At 44.2% G+C, this 18,496-nt stretch overlaps 1 protein-coding gene across 1 annotated transcript; it reads left to right on the top strand.

The window, feature by feature from the left end:
- Nucleotides 1-6,070: 6,070 nt before the first annotated feature.
- On the top strand, nucleotides 6,071-17,482 carry LOC120850871 (chymotrypsin-like elastase family member 2A). Its single transcript, XM_040223551.3, has 6 exons — nucleotides 6,071-6,153; nucleotides 8,146-8,329; nucleotides 9,114-9,249; nucleotides 11,271-11,415; nucleotides 14,246-14,385; nucleotides 17,276-17,482. Exons 1-6 carry the CDS (start codon nucleotides 6,090-6,092, stop codon nucleotides 17,480-17,482), a joined length of 876 nt encoding a protein of 291 aa, XP_040079485.2. The 5' UTR covers nucleotides 6,071-6,089.
- The last annotated feature ends 1,014 nt before the right edge of the window (nucleotides 17,483-18,496 follow it).

The following is an 18,496-nucleotide window of genomic DNA, read 5'->3' as shown; positions in this document are numbered from 1 at the left end:
CCATTTATCATCTTGGGTTTCCGGTAATGTTGGATCATGTTTTGGTGGTACGAGACGCTGGCTCTAAGGGCAACTGAGATTTATACGCCGGCATGAACAAGGCACCGCTAGAACCCCTCCGAAGTGGCTTCCCGATTCCCTGAACGCCGAGGGTGAATGCCGAAGGTCCTTCGCTACGTTCGCGTTCGCGAGACACACCTGTGCTGCGGGTGACATCTTCTCCGTCTGACTCTTTTGACGTACCTAATGCTCGCGCTCTCTGCTGAGAGGCACGTTTTTCTCGTTAGGCACCCGTTGAGGATTCTCGTCGAGACGGTCTTGAAGGGGCATACCTTTTGTGGCTCATAAACAAACCAGAGCTTGTTACTTTTAATATTTCAGCTGGAGTCGACCTTCTTGTGTTGACCCTAGCAAACGGTGGTGGTTTCCGTCTGATTTGTCGGCCGTGCATCGGGATCCGTACCAAATGGAATTCTAACTCGACCTTGATAGAATGGGACAGGTTTCGGCGCACTGCCTCATCCCTTGTGGACAAGTAGTTCTTTCCCGCGGTTCGTCGCGTTACTTTTGTCATGAGGGACAGTCCCTGCTCTGCGACTTAGCTGCCGTCCTAACCATGCGCCGAGACACGCTTGACGCCGAGGTGTCTATTATGTTGCAGCCCTGGTCGCCGGCATAGCGACCGCGAAGAAGAGATGCGTACGCCGCGAGCTTCGAACCCAAAATCTGATCTTTATCGCGATGTGGATGCTCTATATACAAAATGACAATGTTGCCGACACAACATAGTCCCTCCCTAAAAACAACAACCCAAGAAACTAAATACAAAGAAATAAAAAAGGAACAGTGTAACTGGTAGCAAAGAAATAACAGTAACATAGTTAGTTCATTACAAAGTCTCTCTGCCAGGCAGGCTTTCTCCTCAGCAGAGGTGCTCTCGTTGTCCTTGTATTGACCTGGGCCGAAGCTGCCTCTGACTCCGAACAAGCCACTGAGGTCTCGGGTACCGCCGGCAGCATTGAAGCCGAAACGGAATCCATCTCCGCGGTCTTGGTTGTCGCCGAAGAAGCCACGGGACCAGTCTCTGGGATCTCGGCTACAGCTGCATCAGCCGACTCTAGCGTTGACGCCGCTTGCTGTGATGCTGCCGACAGGCGCTTCCCCGCTTCTCCACAACCGGAAAGCTTCGACGCATTCCATGTCCGGTTGTCGCTGAGGATGTAAGAACTTGGTCCATGTGTACCAGTAATAAGCATTGGGCGCGTATAGTGCGATGTCCCTTTCTTCGGTATGTTTGGCTTGCGAACCCTGACGAAATCGCCCGGCTTCAAGGTGGGCGCCCTTGCTCCCCTCTTGGAGTCTGTGTAGCGCTTGCTGTAAGCCTGCCGCTGCTGTGCTCGAGCTCTGAGGTCAGCTAATTCAGAGCTAGGGTTCACAAAGAACTTTGATGACGGGAACCCCACAATGTCCAGCCTCGACCGAGGAACTCGACCATGCAGGAGCAGAGCAGGCGGCACCCCCGTTGTGGCATGAGGTGTGCACCTGTAAACGCCCAGGTACTCCAGGACGGCCACTTCAAGAGGCCTGTGCTCCAGAGCTGCCGTCTGGATGAACCCCTTGAAGACCTTGTTAAACCGCTCCACCTGCCCGTTGCACAGTGGGTAATAAACCGAGGAGCAGCGGTGAAAAATTCCTCGTTCTTTCAGGAAGTCTTCAAAGGCTGCCGACTTGAACTGCGACCCATGGTCCGTCAGAAGTTCATCTGGGTAGCCTTCTCTGCTAAACGTAGCAGATAAAAATTTAATCACCGTCTGCGTTGTCACAACTGATGCGAAGCATACCTCTGGCCACTTTGAGTAAAAGTCTACCAAGGTAATGGCATACTCGTGTCCACTCCCAGTTCTGCTGAATGGCCCAACAATATCCACAGCCAGTTTCTGCCAGGCCCGTTCTGGAAGCGGAATTGGCTGAAGTGGTGCTGTGACGGGTTTGGCAGACTTGTCTGCAGACTGGCATTGACAGCAGTTCCTGATGACTTGCTCCACCCGTTGGTCGAGACCCGGCCACGAATATCGCTCGCGCAACCTTTGCTTGGTTCTGACAATGCCAGGATGGGTCTCGTGCGCCAGCCCAATCATGGTGGCCATCAGCGACGCTGGGATGACCAGTCGTTCTCCTCGCAGCAGCAAGTTGTCCACCACTGCCAACTCGTCTCTCACTCGGAAGAATGCGAGTAACTTGGAAGTCAAGCTTTTCTTGTCTGGCCACTTGGTTGAAATGTACTTCATGACAAGTTGTAATGTCTCATCCGTCTGTACAGCCTCTTGTAGTTCATGCTTTGTGATGCAAGATGACACGAATGATACAATTTCTTCCTCTTCTTCATCACCGGTATGTAATGGCAACCTTGACAGAGCGTCTGCTACTTTGTTGTCGCTTCCTCGGTGATATGCAACTTCGAAGTTGTAATAAAGAAGGCGAGATGACCACCTTGAGATCCTCAGTGGCCTTCGGCCATTCCCTTGAGAGGATAGGAGAGTTACTAGCGCTTGATGATTCGTGCGTAGCTTGAACCGCCGTCCCCAGAGAAACACGTGCCAATGCTCGCACACCCACACGCAGGCAAGGGCCTCCTTCTCTCCCACGGAGTACTTCCGTTCAGCCGGCGAGAGTGTTCGTGAGGCAAACGCCACTGTTCTCAAGTCATCGCCAACACCCTGCTGAAGCACAGCACCGAGCCCATGCATGGATGCATCTGCAGTGACAACTACCGGTAGTGCAGGATTAAACATCTTAATAGCACCGCATGTTGAGAGCGATGTCTTGACTTGCTCGAAACTCTGTTCTGCTTCTTTGTTCCATATAAATGGGACCTCTTGACGCAACAGCTTCCTTAGAGGCTCTACTACTTCTGCATAATTTGGCAAAAATCTTGCGTAGTATCCGACAAGTCCCAAGAACGACCGCAAAGCAGCTGCATCTTTTGGTACGGGAGCTTTTGCCACCGCTTCTACTTTGGAGTGAAGAGGGGTTAGTCCTCCTGCACTCACGGTGTGTCCCAGGAAGTCGAGTGCTTGCACGTTGACCTCGCATTTCTGGTTAAGCTGAAATCCAGCAGCAGAAATGCGATGTAGAACTTCCTGCAAATTTCCCCTGTGCTCTGCTTCGGATTTGCCGAATATGATCACGTCGTCAATGTAACATAGCACCCCCTTACAGCCATCCAGGATCGAGGTCATCATTCTCTGAAACGCCGCCGGAGCTGACGACAACCCAAAGCATACTCTTCGAAAACGAAAAAGTCCGTCATGAGTGACAAATGTCGTCAGCTCCCGGCTGTCTGCTGTCAGTTCAACTTGGTGATAGGCCGAGGCCAAATCTAGCTTCGAGAAGTGAGTCGACCCTGCAAGTTGGTGAAGAAGCTCCTCTGTATGTGGGAGTGGAAATCCATCCACTAAAATGGCCTTGTTCGGCTCGCGCAAATCTACGCACAGCCTGATAGTGCCGTCCTTTTTCTTTACGACCACAATTGGAGATATCCATTCAGAGGCTTCGACCCGCTCAATGATTCCAACTTGCTCCAATCGGCGCAGTTCCACGGAAACGGCGTCCCGCAACGCTAAAGGCAGCCGCCGCAATTTTGCCGCCACGGGCTTAACTGTTTCCCGCCTCTTGACCTGGTGAGCGAAGCCCTTCACCAGACCCAGCTTGTCGGTGAATAAGTGTGAGAATTGTTTCTTCATGTCAGCAGGTAGCGGGTTCTCATCGGTTTGCGTGTGCAGACATTGCAAGGTTCCTCCTTCAATCTGAAGTTGTAAATTGCAGATTGCATCTAATCCGATGAGGGTCGTCCCCTTCGCCACCACGTAAAATAGTACGCAAGTCGAACGCTCTTTGTAACGAACGTTGGCGAGGAATCGTCCCTTCACTTCGATCTTGCATCCCGAATAGTCCAGCAGGTTGACAGACGGCGGTGCCAAAGCCAGTCGCTCGCGGAACCATTGCCGATAAATGTCATCGGTGATGATTGACACTGAAGAGCCTGTGTCTACCAGAAAGCGCAGACTCACTGTCTCTACTTCCAGATCGGCGTAGATGCCACGTTGTCCGCTGTCCGTTTTCACCTGAAGAAGCACGACGTCACAATTCGTAGTCTCGCTGATTTCTTTCACGTCCAGGTCCTGAGTCGTGGTGCTTTTACAAACCTTATCGAAGTGCCCGGTCTTTTTGCATTTCCGGCACATAGCTCGTCGCGCTTTGCAGCTCACTGAACTTGCCACGTGACTTGCCGAGCCACAACGGTAACAACGACGCTCCGTCACCTCCTCTTCATATTTTTTATACTTGTCAGTAACGCGATGCACCGCCCCCTCAGCTGCAAATTCTTTCAGGTTGCGCTGGGTGTCCTCGTAATGCGTTGCCATTGATATGGCCTTTTCTAGTGTCAGTGGTGCTCCTTCAAACAGCAGACGTTCCCGAAGTCTGCCAGATGAAATGCCTGATACGAGCTGGTCCCGAATCATCACGTCGGTGGTGCTATCGTACTGGCATTTGGCGGCCATCTCTCGCAAGCTCGTGATGTATCCTTCCATCGGCTCGCCTGGCTGCTGTAATCTCTGCTTGAATCGATGTCGCTCAACGAGTACGTTAGTTGTGGCTGCAAAAATTCTCCTTACGAGCTTCAGCGTAGTAGTGAACTCGTCCGAGGTATCCCCACTGGCAGGCTTGCTTTCTTCCGTCGCACCAGCAGTAGCATACTTGCCTTCCGCCTCTGTGGTCGGCTGCTGCTGAGGTGGTGTCGACGTGGCCACGGCGTTGTACTGCCGTTGTCCCTCCACTCCTAGACAGTGGAGCAGGATGGCTGCACGCCGCGACGCCTTGAACTCGTCCGCGCCAGAAGCCTCAAGAAACCTAAGGAACGTTTGTTCCCATTGCGGCCATGGAAGGGGAGGCTGGCCTGGCGTTTGCAGAAACGGCAGCGGCGGCGTGAGCCCGAAGTTCATGGTGGCTTTTTATGGTTTTCTCCTCGTCGCCAATATTATGTTGCAGCCCTGGTCGCCGGCATAGCGACCGCGAAGAAGAGATGCGTACGCCGCGAGCTTCGAACCCAAAATCTGATCTTTATCGCGATGTGGATGCTCTATATACAAAATGACAATGTTGCCGACACAACAGTGTCTGATTTTGTAAGTGTTTAACTACATAAGCCGTGCGCGGCAGTTAGTTAAAGTTTTAATGGTTGTACTATATTCCTGTAATTGTTTAGGCAGCAGTAAATTATATTTTCGCTTCTTGTGTTCAATACACCGTAGGCGTCCACGTCGATTAACTCTCCGCCGTCGGCCACGAGAAGTATTCAACTCCACCCAGCACATAGATGCATCTTCCACGATCACCCCCGAACCACGACGGTAGATACCCTCCAAGGTGTCTATGGAGGACCGGGACCAAAACAACCTGTTCTCTCTCCGCTCTTTGAATTTTAAAGATGTTTCAATTAAAAACACTCTTTATTTTTTGAATCAAGTAAGTACAGCCGTTTTAGCGCAAGTGCATGGGGGCATCATATGCACTAGATACTTGAAAAGACGATGAAAGGATAGTACAAATTGTTCCGAAAGATGTCGTGGGCCTCCTTTAACTCCTTCACCTACGGTACACGTGCATCGCATAAACTATTTACACAAACTCTCACTCTCTCCTGAATGTTACTCCTCCTCAGAATGCAGCCAGTGTACATGTCCGACATATTCCATTATCGTCACACGCCATTCCGCTTGGTAGCGTTTTCATTTTGTGTTCCAACACTCTTCATTCCACATTTTAGGGTCCACGGCTTCTCAAGCATAATGGTTGCTCTGGAAACTTAGATAACTCGCATAATTCCAAGAAACCCTCGATGTCTTTCCAAATAGCGTTAACTTATCTTCTCTTCCTTTGAAGTGAAGCCACGGGCATATCGCGTTGCGCCAAGAGAAAAGTAAATAAATATCGGACCGGCAGCAGAGGTTTCCGCTCCCAGCGAGTGTTTGCAGGCTGCTGTCATTAGGCTGAACAACGTAACCGAGATGTTTCTCCGACGTTTCGTTATGAGTGCATGGGTGTTGATGCTTGCTGTATTGTTTCGCGTCGTAGAGGGAAGTAACAGGACGGGTGAGTGATGATGTTCGGTTTATTCCCATTAAAACGAAGAATGTTCCGCATAGACCTGAAATTGACATGTCGGTAACTTTATTAAGAAGTGTCTGAATAGAACACAGTGATACCAGAAGATTTAGTCTCACGACGTTGTACCGTCTATATGTAAATTTATCGTGTGCGTGTAGCAGACAGTACAGCTGTCACTGAAAGCTTTCTTTGTGTGAGAACTTTCCAAGAGAGCTTTACTACCGAAGAAGGAATTAAAAACCTGTGATTCAAATAGGTAACAATTATGGACTATCGAGTAATTTGCGTATCTCTTCTCCACGTGGTCAATGTGCGTAAATGAACGTAATCGTGCTTAGTGTGAAGCAATATGAGCACAAGGTCAGCCCATTTCCTCTTTTGTTATATTCACAAGTATATCCGCGCAGAGACGCCTATAGCCACTAATACTGATAACAAGAGATTCAGGGAGTGGCGATCTCCTGCACCTCAGTATCACTTAGCAACACATTGCCGCAAGGGGCGACGTCCAAAAACATACCACGAAGCAAGAACAATAAACATAGAAAGCCACACCCGTTGTTACTTATTCGGTCGGTAATTAGAGACAGTTCTTATAATATCTTATTTGCTTGCCGCCTTTCTCTCTGTTGTGCTATGGTACAATTTCCGAGCATGCACAGTGACTCTCTTCTGCGTAATATTGCCGCTTGCGTGGGGAAGTTAGAAGAGAGCGCGCGTTTAGCCGCCGCTCTCGTGTCACGAGCTGTACAAGGGGGGGAGGGGGAAGGCCGCTTGTGCACCTCGGCGCTGAGGAACATGGCGGCGCCTGAGACACCTAAATTGTCGGTGGCCGCAACCTCGGCAGTAGCAAAACGTCGCCGCCCACGCCAGTACACCGCGGACGAACTATAGGGAAGCGGAAGAACGGCATTCATGCCTTTGCATTCACAACTCAAAAGAAGCGCCTTGGTATCCTCGGAATATTTATATTAACTTTATGATCGCGATAGAAGAAAGCTTCGTTTCCCAACTAAGGAATTATGGTCTGCATTTCGTGTCATGCGAGGAGTCTCTTTTGCGATTGACTAGGACAAGAAAATATTCTGAAATGGTTATACAAATATGGCTCTATGATTCTGCGACACAACTGCTGCTGCCATAAGACGCCGCATTCCTCCAACATGCAGCCAAGGCACTGATAGCAGGCGACAATATTTGTTTCAATTTCGAGTCAAACCGGAAGTGACGTCAGGTGCGAGAAGCCTACCTGACACCTCAAACAATGTCTGCACCTTTCCTATTACGGAAACCTCGAAGAAAGGACGTACTCTGCGAGAAATAGAAACAGGCTGTGGAATAAGAAAAAAACAAAAAAACAAAAAAAAAACAGAAAAAACAGGGTGAACATTTGGTGATTCGACAAATAGCATCGTCAGTTCGTATGACTCAAGAGATAGACCTTCTCTTCGGTCGAAATTTCTTTTGGTCCGGTCTCCCACCCGAGACATCAGAAATTCGTGCTACAATTTGTGAAGCAATATATTCAAGGGCTGCTTTACTTTGAGCCTAGGATGTGCGTTTTATATACGAATTTAGCGACAGCAAATCTAATTTTTGCCATAAAACCCCCGGAGGAGCAAAGAAAAAAAAAAGAATATACTGCGAAAATGCGATAGGTAATGAAAGCTTAACAAGCACAGGGCCTGGCTTACTATGATTATCTTGCTTACTGATTTGTTCTTCGGTGTCCTTATCTGTCAATGCGGAAAAATCAGTTGCTGCGAAGCGATCATAGCATGATTGAAACTAGAAACGTCCGGAGTTTCTCAAGTTGTCGATGACTTTACTCACTAGAAAAACCTGCAGTTCCCCTGGGGGTGTAAGTTAGTTCAAGGAAGGCCAAAATAAGTACACGTAAAGCTTTTATTTTATTCGAGTTGGCGGACTGTACTCTAGGAGACTCATTTAAATAGGAAATCAAGTTAATGTGTGCAGCGATTTGCGGCAAGCCCGAGATAAAAGCTTCGCTCGAAGTGGATGACAGGATCATCGGAGGTCAAGAGGCGGTGCCCGGCAGCTGGCCCTGGCAGGCAGCGCTGCACAAGCCACACAAGGGCCTGAGTTGCGGCGGGGCTCTCATCAGCGACAGGCACGTCGTCACAGCCGCGCACTGCGTGTGGTGCGTGAGACACTGCGGAAATTTATAATTCATTGGCATGTTTGACAAGTTTGAAACAATAAAAACAGAATGATCAACTTCAAGAGTGGGAAAGGAAGTAAAGTTTCTGCTTTTATAACGGAAGTCCCTACTAGAGTCAGTGACAGCTGTAGAAATGCTTGGATTTTTTAAGCAGTAAGTTTGTGATTTTCTCTTTGGTATTCTTATCGGCTAATACCGGAATCTGACTGCGCAGAGATAACGAGATCTCCCGGAACCCTGCTTCCTTACGTAGTCCGTGACTGCACCAGGGATGTGTCCATCGGTCCGTCCGTGCTTTCCGCGCATACTCCATGACGCGTGACGTTGCGGTGTCGCCTAACCACGTAGAACGACGTCGGGTCACCTGGCGTCATTGTGTTACGTGGTCCAAAGGCGTGAACTTGTAACCTTACAAGACCTTAAATATCTCGAGCGAATTTAAAGGAACCCTTCTAATATACCGCCTCCTGTGCATTATAAAACTTTGTCAATAATGACCGGAATACATATTTTGTTTAATTCGGTGAAAATTGCGCGTGGCTAACTCAAAGCAATTGGCTACTCATAGAAAGATGAGCAGTAATGTAACAGTAGAAATTGATCGATGGAGGTGAAAGAAGCGATTTGCTCTGACATCGGCATTCACTAAAAGAAGAAATTAACGGCGTGACGTACAATTAGGTTATTATCTTCCTGACATATAGGTCATAATTATTGAGTCAAAATATAAATAACTTCTTTTGATGTTTCTTTCTTCTGCTAGGATGCCGTTACAAGCCCAGCGCTTAATGAAGGTACAGCTGGGAAACCACAGAATCGACGTTGATGAACACGACGAGGTTTGGGCGGAAGTGGATGAGATTTGCGTTCATGGAGACTACAACGAGCGCCAAAAAACGGTGAGATGATAATCAATTTATTATTTTGGCTACAGTTTAAAAATGTCAAAAATATTAATTGAGTCGTTGTTTTCGCGTCATTTCTGTGTGGTTTAACCCACCCCATCCCTTGTTTCAGGGACACACAGAAAACTATTTTTGAACCAGTGTATTAATTTATCTCCTCAAACTTCCACGTAAAAACTGCTCGTTTAATTTTGTTTTCCCGAAATAAAATGTATTATTCTGTTGAGCAGTTGTATCATTTCCTCCTGTCGTATATGTAAAAAACAGCAATATCTCAGCAAACTTACTACTCCAGTTGACTCAACATCTTCTCTGATTTATTTTTTTAATAGAAAACTTTTTTGACGCATCTGCTAGTTGGACCTCACCTTTTTCAACCTAAAATATTTGTTATCGTTTATTTTTTTTGCCAGTTGTTCGTTCATTTGTTTCATGGGCTGCCGTTTTCACGCATCGCTATTTTCTTTATGCAGTATTTAGTTTCTTATGTTCAAACAATTATGCTCATTCATCTGAGTGTTTTAATTTATTTTAAGTCTTTACCATTGAATAATATTTCTATCTTCTCTATTTAATTAAAACATTCTGCTTAACATTTTGCATAACAGTTCGGTTTCGTACTTTCTTGCTAACACACAAGCAAAAACCTTCTGATCTTCTAAATACCTGAGTGTTTATCTCACTTCTGGCCTACCATTGACTTCTCAAAGAACATCTGTGATTGTTCATACTAACCGTACTCTCTGGTATGTGCGCTTTAACCTCAAACTTGCTACACCCTCCCTAAAACGACTAGCGTAGTCTACTCTTATAAGTTCCAAGTTCGAATATGCCTCAACTATATGGTCTCCATAGCAGTGATACCTCACAAATCATATAGAATCCGCTGAACACTAAGCCCTTCTTTTTATTCACAATAACTACTCAACATATACTAGATCATCCAAATTACGCCAATCAACAAACCTTTATTTAATTTCCCTTTGCCGCCGAGTGTCACGCCTCTTTCTCCTTCATCAAATTTTCTATCACAATACCCACTTTATGGAATCATTACTCTGAGCTCCTGTAGTATTTTCCCTCGTTTAGGTCACCCGTTTAAATAACGTTGAAATTGATCGTTGACTGTTTCTTACCAGACTTTCAAACCATCTCTGGCTATCAAGAATTGGAATTCACTACCACACAACATCGTTTCTAGAAATGACTCTAATAAATTTGCTGAATTCATTACCCTCTTTCTAGTTACTTAGCTAACTAGCTTACGGTGTTATATTTGTGTTCTCAGTACTTCTTCGTTTTATTGCCATCCCCTTGTATAGTGCCCAAGGGCCCTCAAAGAAAATAAATAAGAATGATGATGAGGATTTTACTTCATTTGAATCGAAAAGTGAGGTCTATGAAAAGTGCTCATCTTGTGACGGAAATAATCCCTGGAGAAGGGGAACAAGAGGGACAAAGGAGAGACACAAATCTCGAAACACGGCTCGGTGACTAGTGCGCGACCGAAAAATATCCGCCTGGTCCGGGTATCGAACCCGGGACCTCTCCAGGTGGAGAGGTCCCGGGTTCGATACCCCGACCAGGCGGATTTTTTCAATCGCGCACCAGTCACCTAGCTGTGTTTGGAGATTTGTGTTTTTCCTTTGTCCCTCTTGTTCCCCTTCTCCAGGGTTTATTTTCGTCAGTCTTGTCCAGCTCACTTGCACCTTTGCATTTAATTGCATTATAATCAATGCTCATCTTGTGTTTTTGTACAATAAGTTTACCCTGGAAACCAAATCAATTGTTGCTGGCCGCCATTAAAATGTTTCTGGATTTTGAGCTGATCCCTGCATTATGCCGATTTTTGTGTGTTCTTCGTGAGATGGTCTCCTATATATCTGAGTTTTATAAAAATGCAATTCAATATGAGAAGAGTAGACGACTCTAGGTTAATTGTATTACAATGTATCATGTTGACAATTGTAAAATACAATAAATAATTAAAGCTAACGTTTCGCCTGCTGCTTTAGAGCCTCAAGGCCGACATTGCAATTATTAAACTCAAGCAGCCCGTAAGCATGTCCAGCAGAATACAACCAGTGTGCCTGCCTCGAAATTACGAAGAACTTGCCGAAGATTCTGAAGTTTACGTCACAGGCTGGGGGCACACCGATGGTAAGCGCTGCGAACTTTCACTTGCCACCGCTTTCGGAATGCTTTCGGTACTCTTGTTCATTAATTGAAGCAAGTGCAATTGTAGAAATTATTTAATATAACTTTTGAATAGCAGGCAGTAAAACCACTCGCACAATCACTAGTGTTACCTGGCAGAAGTACGCCGCTTTTTCTTCACGCTCCTTAGCGCGTTTCGCCGTCAAGTGTAACCGCTCGTGCATTATATTCAGGGCTGGCTGTTATGTCTATTATGTCACTTTCCAATATCAAACTATAAGACCGATAATAACGACTTACTTCTGGACATTCTTGAATTGTAAGAAAATATTACTAATTTTATATATCCTAAAAATAGCTCTGTTTAAACATTTAATATGTGTAGAAGGTGCGGTATATGTTACCGCTAGCTTTAAACTTGAATAATGATAAGGAAACCTGAATAGAAATAGTCGCATACGCATATGTGTAACGTACACTAAAAAAAAAAAATATATATATATATATATAAACGAAATAAAAAACAAACATAAAAAAACAAAAATAAAATAAAATACGCAGGCCATGCATCGATGCTCAGTCGAAGATCTTGACAGAAAGATACTTTCGAGAGCCTTTTTGACTGCTCGCAGTGAAGTAATAGACAGAAGCTCAGGCGGCAGTTGAGAAAAAATTTGCGGAACATAATATGCGCGCGTACTTTCGCCATAGCGAGTATGAACGCGGCGAATTTCATAAGGCTGCACATGACGCAGGACACGAGAGGGTGTACTAACTATTTTAAATTCGTTGCTCCAGAAATGCCGCAATGCAACAGTATGAACGTATAGCGTTTGACAGTTAGGAAGTTCAAGAAGATCGAAAAGGGTGGTGTCGTCAGGCACTTGTGGCTTGTAAGAAACGCTCTTAAGAATTGCTTTCAGGAGGGAGTCTATTCTCATTTTCCAGAAAGCTGAACAATTCCCAAAAAAACATTGATGCCGTAGCGGAGGACACTATACGCAAGGGCTTGTGCTATTGATTTTCGAATGGATAGTGGCATAAAGCATTTAGACCTATACAAGAGACAGCTGGCGCTTGTCAGTTTTTTGCATACATAAGGTATATGAATATGCCATTTCAAGCTACCATCAAAAAATATTCCAAGGTACTTAACATTATCAGCATATTCTAAAGGCACGCAGTTGCGCTCAGTGCAAGCTGATGAGTGCAAAACTAATGGAAAATTAAGCCTGGCTGTTTTGAGTGGGTTGTGGAAGCATACCAGTCTAGTTTTTTTTTAACATTTACCGAGATAAGGTTTCTCTCAAACCAGTTCATTAGCGCAGCCGCGTGACGTTGCAATTGGCGGATAGAGTCTAAGTAATTAATGTGTTGCGACATGATTAGTGTGTCGTCTGCATACTGGTATATTTTACATCATGGTACAGATTCGTCGATGTCGTTGACAAAGGTATTGAATAAAAGGGGTGATAGAATTGAACCCTGCGGCACACCTGCTTTTAGTGTAGTTCGAGAGCTTTGGATACCACCGGCAGACACCACCTGAAAGCGATTACCAAGATAATTTTCAAAAAAAGGAAAAAAAAGAGCCCCGGAAGCCTATACTGTACAATGTTTTCAAAAGTAGCGTGTGAGTGATAGTGTCAAATGCTTTGGACAGGTCTAAGAACAAGGTTAAGGTGACAGGTTATGATCGAAAGCAGAGTAAAGTTTGTCAGCGAAATCTTCAAGCAGTAGTTGTGTGCCCTTCCCCTGCATAAATCCAAATTGTGCAGGTGACAGTAGGTTGAATTTGTCCATAAAAGATGTCATTATACGGTATATATGCTTTTCAAGTATCTGCGCAATGATCGGCCGTATAGAAATAGGTCGATAATTTTCGATATTATTTTTGGCTCCAACTTTGTATAAAGGACGCACTATTGACGTTTTGAGGTCGTCGGGGATGAATTTAGCTTCAATAAAGCTGTTCAACATAAAAAGAAAGACCGTTTTCAGACTGCCACAGTTTCTTCGCAGGTCAGAGAGACAAATCTCATCAATACCGGGTGACTTGTTTTGCTTAAAACTGAATATTATGGAGAACATAATATTAATAATAATACATCCTTTTATTTCAATTCATTGATGGCTGGGACCGAGGGAAAAAGCTACCCACAGGCCGCAATGCACACCAGGAAACAATAATATGACTTTAGATAATAGAACAATATTGGAAGCTAACCTTGTCTGGGATGTTATATAGGGGATGATATATAGAAATATAGCGGTGGTAGGAGTTACGTACATTCGTTTTTTTTTTCGCTCGTAGAAAACCTGCTGTGCCTTCATTGATAAACCACTTCTCACCATCAATATTTCTAATTATAACATTTTATTATGTGAAAAGAGGTGATAGAGTAATATCACCTGCCCGTAATTGTAACTAACTTTTCTGGCCTCAACGTCAAAATAAGCCCGCTCGTCCTTGTGATCAAACGATATTGTTTTAGAAATAATATGATCACAATTGTATTGTGGTAATGCCGACTCTATTAAGGAAAAATAGTCGCACTTTAATGGAATTTCTTCTCACCATAAAAAAAAAGATATGATTAGGGGCGGATTCAGAAAAAAAAGGGGGGGGGGATTCCGGAAGTCCTGACCCCCCTCTTGAATTCTGCATGTGTAAAAATTTAGGGCGTGGAAACCGAAGGGGAAGGGGGGGGGGCTTAGTGATATGATACGCTGATCAACACCTGACTCCCTACTCTAGAAATACCTGCGTCCGCCCCGGAATGTGGTTATGTTTTGATTGCAACTAATACAATGCATATTTATTTCAAGACAGCTAGGGTCAAAAGTGAATCTAATCACTTGAAGCAAGCCATGACGAGAGTGATAAGCAACGAAGCCTGCCGAGGTCACAGCGGAAGAATGGTGCCACCAAGTATACTTTGCGGAATACATGACTATGGATCTTCGTGTGAAGTAAGGAAATCTTAAAAATAGGTTATCCTTTAGTTGCTACTTTAATAACTCTGTTTGTATACAAAGAATAAATCGTTCCTTTACGGTCAGAAAACTAACGTACATGTTCATGGCCGTTTATAACGTTCAGCATACCTTTACATACCTTTAGAATACAAACGTTTAAAAAGCTGACATACGCATACATGAATGCTTAGAATATTTATCTTTTCGAAATAGATGTGATTTCACGTCTAATCTATATCAAGTGAGCTTTATCTCTTCTTGTAGTTTTGACATGAAACAAAATTATCTAATGTTGGGATAAGTAGTAATAAAACTAAAAGTTTTAATCGTATGGAAATAATAATTTACTAAACATTTTCCGGTTCACCCTTAAAAAATCATTTTCATTGACCAGAACGCATCGAACATTACAAGGGGAGGTATAATAAACCGTTCTATTGCTGTGCGTTCATTTTTACTCTTATTGTCACATAAAAATATGGTATTTTACGTTAACAAGAAGGCAGTAGAACCATTCCGTTCTATGAAATCAATTAAATGAAATTTTAAAGTGCCTTAATTCGACTATATACTATGTATGCAAACATGCGTCGCAAATAATATACTCTAAAGAGGGGTAGCCTGCAACATTAACAAAAGGGATTACTGCCGTAACAAACATCGGCGGAGTGAAGCGAACCAAACAATTTCTAAAATTAGCGTCATGCCACGACTGTGGTCAGTTTTCGCAACGCCGTTTGAAACATGTTTCCAGACGACAATATGTGTTTCAAAGAATGACCGCGGTCCTCGTATGGTGCTAGTATCGGAGGTTCCCCTTAGGGAGCCTAGATAGAAGAGGGGGCCCACCTCAAACCATGGGGTAGTGTTTGCAATTTATTGGCGGACACCTCATACGCCGATTGGTCGGAAGTGCGCATGCGTTGCGTTTTAGCGTGGCGAGGAGGAAAGTAGGAAGAATGGCGGAGGCTCTTGCAGACGATCAACGCTTTCGTCACCACCTCGCAGCTCGTATAGTAAGTGCGGCCCATAGACCACGTGACTCCGATCGAGCAGTTGGCAACTCTAAATAATTCAGGTTCTCTAGTTCACTTTTGTCGTTCGCTCCTCCTCCTTTCTTATGGAGGCTAAAAATATATTGTTTTCGTGACAAAGATTCTATATAGGAGTAGTTACAATATTTAGCGCATTTCCGCGACGAATATCGATGAACTGATTATTAAAGGTAATGTTATCTTAGAAAAGTTTCTCTTATGGTCAGAAAAAAATGGCCTCGAAATAAATACTACCGAAACAAAAGCGATTTTTTTTAGACCTGTAAATAAACATGTTGATGCTAGTTATGCTCTTAAGATTGGAAACAAGGAAATTGAAATAGTAAGTCATCATAAAACGCTAGGCATAATTTTTTCAGAGTTTATGCAATGGGGTCATCATATAGAATTTCTAACTCACAAAATGGCAAAGGTAGCTGCCATCATCAGTCACTGTCGCTCTCTTTTGCCTACAAAAGTTAAGATTCAAATTTATCATGCTCTGTTCGGCTCACAAATCAACTACTGCCATTCAGTTTGGGGCACAACGACCATAAGTAACGTCAACAAACTAATTACTCTTCAGAAAAAAATTATTCGTTTCATTGCTAATGTTCCGTACGACACACATGCTGAACCATTATATTTGAGCTACAATATCATGAAAGTTTCTTGTATGTATGACTATCGTTTGCTATTTTCTTACGCCTTTTTAACTTTGGAGTTTATTGCTTTTTTGTCACAGCTAGCAAACCTGACTGAGCGTGAATCAGTCTTCGATGTTCGTCGTAGAGAATTCTGGAAGGTTCCCCATTTCCGTACAAATTATGCACTGCAGTCTCTTGCTCATAATCTACCTATATTGCTTAACAACATTGTAATGAACCGCATCGATATTCATTGTATAACTAAGAAAACATTGCGTACTTTTTTGTGTTGTTAAATTAAGAAAAAAAAGTATTCTCTAATGTCGGTGATTTTAAAATTTTATTGGAACATTTTAAATTGTTTGATTTGAATATTGTAAGAAATATTTAGGATTGTTTAAATATGATTGTGTTCCCTGTACATGCAAGGACACCGGACCCAGTCAAGCTAGCTTCTGTTAGCTTTTTGTCCGGTGTCCTCGGCATAATGTTGCTGAAATAAAGTCAAAGTTCAAAGTTCAACTGTACGCTTTTACATGGTTATAAATAGCGAAATGACGGAAATGCAACGGTAAAATGTCAATATCCGCATTATTTTCCGAAAGTAGGGCATTGCAGTGGAGTAATGTCTAACAGTACGACAGCTACTGTGCTTCGAATCGGTTAGGATGCAAAGTATAAAATACTTATATGTGCCGAAAATACACCAATCATCTAATAACATGGTTAGCATTGAAACAAATCAATCCATCAACTTGAAAAGCTGCGGTTTCATTCTCCCAGCGTTGAGTAACTTTTATTTTGTAAACATTTACGTTCAAAATTTAATGCATAAATTTTATCCCCGAAATGCAGAATTCGGGTAAGAATGTGTTCGTTTGTAATTACTTGATTTGTAAAGACTTGATAGTAGTGCTCAGCTTAAGCACGTACATTGGTACGTGCTTAAGCTGAGCAAATTGGTGAATAAGAACCTGACGACTTACACAAATAGGAACAGCATTTTTTTTTTCATTTCGACACGCAATTTCGCATTCAACTGCAAAAACTGTGCCTTCAGTTTAATAATCCCGGCGTGTACCAGAGGAAAAAAAAAGGGGGTTTAAGTGCTCTCCTTTCCTGGTTCCTCGGAGTCCTACTTCTTGCCTTATACTTCAATAGTTACTAAATATGCATTGGACCTGTTTTAATGTGTCCTTTCAGGGTGACAGCGGCGGACCCGTGGTGCGCATTTCGAACGCAACTTGGACCATCCATGGAGTGGTGGTTGGGGGACCAGAGGTCTGTGGACAAGATGATGAGCCCATGTACTTCACGAAGGTGTCCTATTACATGACGAAATTCATCTTACCCTACATAAACCCCAAGTCTAGCAGGCAAACCCTCCAGAAGATCTGCAAGTCTTCCTAGATCAATAATAAAGTTACCGAATTCCGTCATAAAAAAACGAGCGCCATGCTTTGTTTTGTTCGTAATGTAGGTTTTTTATCAGATCGTGGATCACGCATTGCCATGCAAGGACAGTGCCTTTTTCTGTCAAGGCACTTACAGGGTGTGCGGAGGTAAACAAAAACAAGCATGACCGAAGTTTCGGAACGAGTATGCCGCTTTCGATTGGCCGTTGTTTTTGTATGCTTGAGAGCGCGCAGTGAGTAGCGCGTACTTAAAAAGTGTCACCGCTGAGGACTAGCTACGGAACTTTCTAAAATTTACTTATACGAACCTGGCATGCCTTTCTGGTCCCATGTGTGAAAACGAAGGGCACTGGTTCCTCAAGGAAACGACATATATGCCAAAGATATCACGGGGACGTTTTCACAAATATCTATTCGAGCCATTTGGTCTATATACCTGAGAACGACTTAAAACCTGTAAGTCCTTAAACCCGTGCAACTACTTCGTGAACGGCAGGGTATTGACGATGGGCACCTGCCACCCATAGACTCCGAAGATACGCGCAGAGTTTCCCCGCAGGGGTACGTGAGTTGGCTATTGATTTTTTTGACAATCTCCATAAAGCTTTTATTAGGCTTACTTCAGCTTGACGCGAGTATCACTAATACACAATGCCCGAATGTTTTGTCTTGCAATTGGTATTGATTTTTTTTCCACAGAGCACCCTTTCAGCTTGCATTTATACATGCAGTAATGACCCGGATAGCAACTATCGTTCTACGGAGACGCTCGGTCGAAGGTCCGCTGGCGCCGCATATTCCCGTTTGTCGCGTTGCGCCATCTGTCGGCAGCACATCGAAGTAGGCGAGCACCGTCTGCGTAGCTGCGATCACCGAAGCCCCCGGGCGTCGGTGGCGTCGCTCGTCTCCAGATAATCCAAATAACTTCGCTTAAAATATTTTGTCCGTGCCGGTGCGCAACGGCAACTAAAAAAACAAAAAAAAAATCAAACAAAAAAACCCCACAAGA

The sequence above is a fragment of the Ixodes scapularis genome, unplaced genomic scaffold, assembly GCF_016920785.2.
Source record: "Ixodes scapularis isolate PalLabHiFi unplaced genomic scaffold, ASM1692078v2 PGA_scaffold1__304_contigs__length_218370807, whole genome shotgun sequence".
NCBI classification, from domain to species: Eukaryota; Metazoa; Arthropoda; class Arachnida; order Ixodida; family Ixodidae; genus Ixodes; species Ixodes scapularis.
This window is presented reverse-complemented; position numbering and strand designations above follow the sequence as displayed.